At 51.6% G+C, this 8,536-nt stretch overlaps 1 protein-coding gene across 5 annotated transcripts in view; it reads right to left on the reverse strand.

Moving 5' to 3' along the window:
* Positions 1-961: 961 nt before the first annotated feature.
* Positions 962-8,536, reverse strand: part of PPP6R3 (protein phosphatase 6 regulatory subunit 3) — a 99,324-nt gene continuing 91,749 nt past the window's right edge. The window contains exons 22-24 of one of the 5 annotated variants that reach the window (XM_021714110.1): positions 7,005-7,022; positions 6,631-6,750; positions 962-3,094 (exon numbers count right to left, since the gene is read on the reverse strand). In XM_021714110.1, the coding sequence (XP_021569785.1) occupies positions 3,043-3,094; positions 6,631-6,750; positions 7,005-7,022 (190 nt within the window). In that variant the 3' untranslated portion in view covers positions 962-3,042. The remainder of the gene's footprint in view (positions 3,095-6,630; positions 6,751-7,004; positions 7,023-8,536) is intronic. The other 4 variants (XM_021714113.1, XM_021714111.1, XM_021714114.1 and 1 more) reach the window with 4 other exon arrangements.

Consider the following 8,536-nt stretch of genomic DNA (forward strand, 5'->3'; position numbering starts at 1 on the left):
GTGGCTCAGCCTGTAATCCCACACCTTTGGGAGGCTGAGGTGAGTGGATTGCCTGAGCCCGTGGGTTCGAGACCCACCTGGGCAGCGAGAACTCATCTCTACAATAAATCAAAAAATCAGCTGGGCGTGGTAGCACTTGCCTGTAATTCCGGCTACTCGGAAGGCTGAGGCGGAAGGATCGCCGGAGCCCAGCAGGTCGAGGCTGCGGTGGCCGAGAACGGTCACTGCACTCCAGTCTGGGCGACTGAGTGAGACTCCAACTCAAAAAAACAAAACAAACAAACAAAAACAAAGGCTCCAGGTGACGCCATGGAGCTGAGATGTGAAAGTTAACAGCCAACCTGATTAAGCCTTTACTGTAAGTCGAGACTATTCTAGCAACTGCAAGTCGATGAACTTGTCACTTGTTTTCCCCAGCTGACAGGAAAAGCAGTTGAGACAAAGAAGTCCACCTGCCTAAGGTCAAGTCCACCTGCCTAAGGTCATGCCAACCGTGGAGGGGAACACGGAGGGCCATGATTCTAAGCAAGTAGGTGGAAGGAGAAGGAAAGGTGACTGTAATATAGAATCACACTGAATAATCATTACGAACACCTGGGAAATTTTATCACTGCAGTGTTATTTGGGGGACCGGGAGACACAAAACCCCAGACAGTAAGAAGCCAGAGGGCCAGTGAAGCCGGCTGGACCATCTCAAGACAGACCAGTGGCATTTCCCTGGTCACAAGTCGACCGAGCGCCTGTGTCAGCATTGCCTGATCTGGGTACGTGGGTTACAGCATGGGCAGGACAGTCCCTGATCCACCTGCTTGGGGGAGCCCGGATTTCCTCCCACGGGACCCAGTATACACACGGGGGCTTACAGCAGGACGCGCCAACAATAGACACCAACGGCAGTTGTCTCACCGCAGCCCCCACGCCCTGTCTGGTGATTCGATTCCAAGCAAGGTACAAGAGAGGATTTCTAGAAACAAAGAATCAGGCTTTATTTTTGTTATTTTTAATACAGGTATTGTACGGTAGACATCTGTTAGTCTCGCAATTCAGTATGGCCGATACACACAAATTAAAGTGGAAAGTAGATGAGAGTGTCCTCGCTCCTGTCCTCGGGCTGGCACCCTCGGCCCCCAACGGAATTGTCCCCCCATTGCCACACCCTTTCCCTGCCACAAAAGACAAGCGAAACAAAACGCTGGCCAGAGAAAAGCCCCGAGTTCTCGTTCCCTCGCAGTAGGTGGGACGGAGTAAGACGCCGAGTTACCTTGGGTGGGAAGAGACTGCGTGGCCCCCGGGAGCCGGGCCTGGCTGTGGCCGGCAAAGCTCGCCACCAGGTGAGATGGGCGCATCATCCACCAGCAGTCCCCGAGGTCCAATGCCACGCGGGCGGGCAGCCCTGAGAGAGTGGAAGGAGCCCTGTCCTCCAGGACGCTGGGGTCTGGAGAGCGCACAGGAGGACGTCTCTTCCGAGAGGCGCACAAGGTCAAGGCGGCCACCCCTGCCGTCCGTCCGGGGCTGGCTGCTGACGCCAGGTCTGCCTTGGTGGGCCTCGCCGAGAGGCTCTACGCCGTTGAATGAGAACGTAAATGAGAGATAAGGCCTCAGACACTTGATTCTTTTATTTCCATATGCAATGTCATGTTTAGGCACGCTGCTTGGGACGCTATTTCTAGAAAAATCGTTGGCCATTTTCTGAATATCCTTTTGGTTTTAAATACTGGTCAGGAAAATCAAATGATGTAAAAATACGTGAATAATTTTCTATTACAGAAATGAAAAACTGATTTGCATCTAAAAGTGCAAGAGGTGAAGTAATTTAACCCTTTCACCAGACGATATGGCAATATACGATATATTGCTTCAGCTGTTTGAGAAGGCTGTGATGTATCTTTATCTTGACATAGAAAATTATAAATTACATTGAATTAGTATCCATAATCACTATATATATACACAAACCAGCTCTAAAAAAATACACTGGTTGAGAATTTCTGAGTGAAACCTCACAAGGTACGGTAGAACAACGAACATGCTTGGTGCCAGGTTTTGCTTTCTACTCTGCAAGTACTAGCCTGAAAATGAACGCACTCTAATTCCATTAGCAGCACAAGCATTTTTCCACGGACTCGCCTAATATATGATTTAGGTCTTTAAATATGCAGATTGCTCTGAAAAGTTCGTTGGCGATGCTTGTCAAAAGGGAAATTGGGGTGAATGGGTTAAAAGGCAGATGAGCTACCAAAACAAAACAGAAAACAAATACCAAAAGAAACCCAAACCACAAGCCATATACACTCCAAAAACTCTAGTGTTTCACCTGTAAGAATAATAATTTCAAGCAAATAAGACTTGAACGGAACATATGGCTTTACAATAACATCAATTTATCAACTAAGTTGTAGCAATAAATACTTAATCTCCACCAATAGACTTACATTTTTGATCCGTTTTAAACAATACAGAAAACAGTTACCAATTAAAAACTGGTTATAAAAAGAACACCAAACATCTCTTATTCGAAATCACTTTTGTAAGTGAGAACAACCAAAATAACACTCAGAGGGCATTTCCATCCAAAGCTCCTTGCCAGCCTGGAAGAAAAACAAACTCAGAATTTGTACAAGGTGAAAAATGTATGAAACTGCCTAATACTTTGGTCACACTAATAATTGTCAAATAGTTATGTTTCAAATACAATAGATCTGTGTATTCACTTTTATAAAACTATTCTTACAGCCATTTTAACTATGGTATTACCACTGTTATTACATGGGTGGCAAGATCTTATTTCACAGGCTACCCATTATTTAGAACAATACAATATAAACACACGCAAAAATTCTTGGTATTTGTCAATGTGCAATATTTTTACATTTCTGAATTTTTCTGTACAATGTCTTAGAATCTAGAATATAAAGGTTGCTGGTCCTGATCCTTTGCAGAGTGAGTGCAGCAGTGACAGCTTGGTGGACTCCAGCTGACCCCGCCAGAGCCCCTGAACGTGGTGGTCTGCAGTCCTCAGTCAGCAGTGGCAGGCGTCACTGGTCATACGGGGCCGTTCACAGACGTGTCGCCGGGCACACCTGGCTGGTCAGTCCTAAGGGGCAAGAGACAGACATCTGAGGTCCCAGCACTTGAGGCAGAATCGTCTTGCCCCTGAGAGCAGGGAACGTTCATTTTTTTTTTTTTTTGACTTGGAGTCTCACTCTGTCACCCAGACTGGAGTGCAGTGGCTGCTCCCGGCCACCGCAACCTCGACTGGCTGGACTCCGGCGATCCTTCCGCCTCAGCCTTCCAAGGAGCTGGAACTACAGGCATGTGCTACCATGCCTCGCTCATTTTGTTTATTGTAGAGATGAGGTCTTGCCAAGTTGCACAAGCAGGTCTCGAACCTGCAGGCTCAGGAAATCCACTCACCTCAGCCTCCCAAAGCGCTGGGATTACAGGCTGAGCCACCGAGCCCAGCCGGGAACGTTAACTTTTAATACTGCTTAGTCCATGCCTGGCCCAAGGCCTGGACTTGGTAATTACTTAATAGAAAGCTTCATAAATGAATTTTTTTCCATATCCGGAAAAATATAAGCGGCCCCTAAGCAGTGTCGTCGGCTGGCCAGGCATTCAGCAAGGGCTGCAGAGGAGGAGGGCTCTACGCAAGCTGCCCGGCCTGCCTCCGAGAAGCTCAGGGACAGGCGAGGTCAGAGGCTTTATGCTTCGTTTTGTTGAGTCCAAGTCTCACCTTGTTGCCCGAGCTGGAGTACAGACTGCAGGCGTAAGCCACACACCCGGCCCTGGTCAGTGGCTTTCAACTGCTGACCTGAGTCTGCGGGAGCTACCTGCTTGCCCTGCCTTCCATTTGGCCCACAGACTGGAATCCACACAGAGCTGCGCTTGAAAAACAGAATTCTAGCTGGGCTCGGTGGCTCAGCCTGTAATCCCGCGCTTTGGGAGGCTAAGGTGAGTGGATTGCCTGAGCCCGCGGGTTTGAGACCCTCCTGGGCAACTTGGCGAGACCTCATCTCTACAATAAAATCAAAAAATTAGCTGGTAGTGCGTGCCTGTAGTTCCAGTTCCTTGGAAGGCTGAGGCGGAAGGATCCCCGGAGGCCAGCAGGTCGAGGCTGCGGTGGCCGGGAGCGGCCACTGCACTCCAGTCTGGGCGACAGAGTGACACTCCAACTCAAAAAAAATAATAATAATTCTAGTCGGATATGGTGGCTCACGCCTGTAATCCCAGCACTTTGGGAGACTGAGGTGAGAGGACTGCCTGAGTGCAGGGGTTTGAGACTGGCCTGGGCAACTTGGCGAGACCTCGTCTCTACAATAAATCAAAAAATTAGCCGGGTGTGGTGGCGTGCGCCTGTAGTTCCAGCTACTTGGAAGGCTGAGGCAGAAAAATCGCTGGAGTCCAGCAGGTCTGCTGTGGTGGTTGTGTGTGCCACTTCATTCCAGCCTGGGTGATAGAGTAAGACTCCAACCCAAAAAAGGGGAAAGAAAAACAGGATTCTGCTACTGGTAAAGGGAAAAAAGGGAAATAAGAGAGGGCTTGGAAATGAAACTACTGACACTATTGACAAGGAAGGTATACGCTTGACCCATGTGATCCCACAAAACCAACGCCAGCCTCAAAACTGGGAGGGGAAAGGAGTGAGAGAGACTGTAAACGACAGGTGGTGGGTGTTCAAGTGCTGCCTGCCAAAACTACAACCTGAATGTGCAAGGGTCTTGAAGCCTCGGCCAGCATTTCATGAAACAGCTTTGGAAAAGCTTCATGAAGTGTGTGCAGTAAGTGTATACCGCGACAGTCCATGCCCGGTAAGCAGTGGTGCCAGTGAGGGCCTCTGCCATGCAGATCCTGAAGTGTGGCCAACGAGTGCCTGCCAGCCCAAAGACCCGTGGATCTGGCGTGCCAGGAGCCTTGTAGGGGCCTGCTACATGGCACTTCAGAGCACACACGACACACATCAGGGTCCTCGCCCTCATCCTAGGCCTGCCTCGACGCCAGCACCAGCTTCTCTGATGGCCTTCCCACCCTTCCAGGGGAGCTGCTTGGTGCTCGGCACGGCGCTGTGGAATCTTGGCGAGTGCGTCGGCCCACGTGTCCTGAGATGACGGTGTCTGTCTGCTGCACCGTAACGATCAGGCCTCACCTAGCAGCTGCTGCACTTCAACGTGTGCTGGAGGAAGGGCAGGTGGCTGAGGGCGTGCACACAAGGCGTGCCCCTCTTCTTCCACGGCTCACCCACTTCTCCTCCATCATCTCAGCTTGCAGACTGGAGAGGCAGGGCTCCTCACTCCAGGTATTCCCAGCCAGAGAAGCAAGTGGCCCCTCTGGAGGAAGGTCACACTTCTGTACCCAGAGCCAAGGAAGGGTAATTAAGCTAGAGAAACCGAGAGCCCTCCCAGGGAGCAACCAGCCCAAGGTGGGCCAGACCGGATGTCCAGCCTTCACTGACTGGAAATGAGACCGGTAAGCGACCATTAGAAGGATGTCCCGGACACCCAAGGAAGAGCGACCGTAGCCCACCCGGGGCCGGGCCCTGTGCTGGAGTGTCACCCGCCTCTTCCTCCCAAAGCCTTCACAGGAGCCAACACACTCAAACAGTCCCTACAATTAATTTGTTTCATATGCAAACAAGTTTTTTTAAGTCACAAAAACAAAGGCTTTTTGGTTCTGATTTCCACACGCAGAAAACGGCCTGGCTTGGCTATGAAAACAGGTGGCATGCTCATGGCCACTACAAGCGAAGAGTGCCCCCTGCTGGCTTCCATGGTCATGTTCCCAAAATGCTGAGAGGACCGAGGGAGGGATTCAGGCAGAAAAGGGGGCACACAGCTTCTCTGAAATAGCTCTCAAGGTCACTATTCCTTACGGAAGGAATGTACAGTCTTAGATACATTAAACCTAAGACGTGAACTCTGGAATGTGCTGAGCAAAGCTCCCTGGGGCCCGGTGCACACGGCCATCTTCCAGCATGCGTGGTATAATCGGTCACTCACGCCACCTGCCAGGCCATGCTAAGGCCGGATGCGGCCTCGCCATTCAGACCACAGGCTCGAGGGAAGCGAAAGGTTAGAAAGAAACAGCACTTTCCAAACCCCGTGACTCCGGCAGTGGACTATTCCCAGCTAATCAGGACAAGATTAAACACTGAAAAACAAAACCACACGAGGAATCTCGCAGGAGTTGAGACTATTCAGCTACGTCCGTGAAGGGGCCTCCAGGAGGGGTCTCCCTGCGTGCCACATAGGCAGGACTGCGGGTAAATAAGCATCGACACCTGCTCGTACTTGGTAAATGGGTGACTTTTGTGGGCCCGGTGGGGACCCCAGCCCTGGACAAGGCAACGGCACCCTCAGCTCAGTGCCTCACCAGTGAAGGGGAGAGCTTCAGCCTGAGCCCCTCCCGCTCGTCACTTCCACAAGAGCGGGTGACGTCACAAAGCCTCTCAGACCCAGAGTTTGGCGGGGGGGGGGTAAGGAAACTGCCTTTTAAGCCATCACCATGATCACTGTGAGGACTGAAAGCTACCATCAAACCCAAGTGAGCTGCTGAAGGCCTGAGCTTGGCTGTAGGCACCCCCTAGTCCCCACCTTCCCGCTCAGTGGCAGGGCCGTGGCAGGCCGGGGCAGTTACCTCTGCTCCGGACTACTGCTGGGGGTCCGAGGGGCTGCGCACTTGGCCTCCGCTGTCTCGGGGCTCTCCTCCGCTTCTTTGCAAGCAGTATCTTGAGAGGTAGACAGTTTTCCTTCCTCACTGCAGTGAAGAGGAGGGTGGCACATTACACACCCAGCACCAGTGGGCAACATGGAGGACGATCACATGCAAATGGCTCTGGAGGTGACCGCTGCGGGGGCAAAGTGCCCTGGGGCTGAGCATGCGCAGGGTGAGCAACCACAGGGGCCACAGCGACAGGGGGGACCACAAAAGGGCCACACACGTGGGAACCGAGAGGGGCGATGTAATGCAGCTGGTGTCTGGTAAGGATGGGTCCGCGATACCGTACATACCGATAGGATTTCAACACTCTGAGGCCAAGTGTGCAAAACAGAAAAAGAAATGTACAAGAGTTTCAGAACACTCCTAGAAATGAGGAATTTGGGGGAATAACATGTCCACGACTGCACATACGCAAAACTGCAGACTCGGTGAAGGTGTCAAATGAACCTGTTTGAAGGAATGAGTCTTTAGTTAAAGCACTTTGCTTTCAGGGCCGAGCCCACCATTACAACAGCTGGCCAGTGAGTGAGACAGACCCATCCGCCTGCTGGCTGGAGACCCTGGGCAGGAGAGAGCACCAGACCTCAGGACCTCGCGAGCTGCCCATAAGCAACAGGCACGAAGCACCAGCCCACGAGGGAGGAGAGGGAGCCAGGAGGAGATCCCGGGGCGCCGGGAGGGGGAGAGAAACCTGGAGGATGCTCCTCTCCTCTCAGACAGCTTTTGGGGGAGAAAAAAACTGCATTACCATGTTTTGTTCGCTTTTTTCAACTCCGGGGGTTAGAAGTTCCTGTCTGGGATTTCTGCTGCCCCATGCCCCACATGGCACTACTGTGCACGAGAGGCCAGCTCGAGGCTCCCTCCCTTCCCCCCCGGAGCTGAGTCCTGGCCTGCATTTGCTTGTGGAAAACCTAGTTTTAGGATGATTTTTTGGGTGATTTCCAGAGGGTTCCAGGCAATCTGAAAGTAGGAAAAGGAATTAAAATCTAACAGTGTGGTGACCATCTGAATGATCTGGTTTATTACTTCCTTTGAAAGGTCCTCTCTGTCCCCATCTCGACTCTCTGCCCTCAGAGCAACTGTTCTCATGTGTTTATTATTTGCTATTCTGCGTCACTGACCAGCTCGGAGTGGCACATCTTACTGTATTCACTTGTCTTCGAACTCAGTGAGCCTGGGAAGTCATCGCCCTTGCCCACCTGGGAAGCACCCACAGTGAGCACCTGCCACTCTGCCTGGCTTCTCCCCAGGGAGTCCTCCAGCCCCACACCTCCGTGAACCATGCTGCAATGACTGCCCCGTCCATGGCCCAACAGACCTGGGTGGGCGTTTCTCAGGGCTCTAAGCCCAGGAAAGTTCTGGTCCACTTTTCTACCTACAGGGAGACCCTCACTACTATCCAGACAACTTTCCTGGTCCACGCTCCTCACACGGCCACTCAGCCTCAATCTCTTTTCCTTTAATTTCTGCCAGCGCAGTAAGAGTAGAAGGCAAAGCACTGCTGTCACACTTCTCTGATAAGAGTTTTGAGCATCTCTTGATATTTTTTTTAGCCTTTTGGGTTTCCGTATCTGCAAAGTGGTATCTTTTGCCCATTCTCTGATTTGGGTTTGCTTTTTAAAATTGGTTCATAGAGCCGGGCTTGGTGGCTCAGTCTGTAATCCCACGCCTTTGGGAGGCTGAGGTGAGTGGATTGCCTGAGCCCACGGGTTCGAGACCCACCTGGGCGGCGAGACGTCATCTCTACAATAAATCAAAAAACCAGCCGGGCGTGGTAGCGCATGCCTGTAATTCCCGCTACTTGGAAGGCTGAGGCGGAAGG

The sequence above is a fragment of the Carlito syrichta genome, unplaced genomic scaffold, assembly GCF_000164805.1.
Source record: "Carlito syrichta isolate Samal-C Ts95f unplaced genomic scaffold, Tarsius_syrichta-2.0.1 Scaffold305238, whole genome shotgun sequence".
Classification (NCBI taxonomy): Eukaryota; Metazoa; Chordata; class Mammalia; order Primates; family Tarsiidae; genus Carlito; species Carlito syrichta.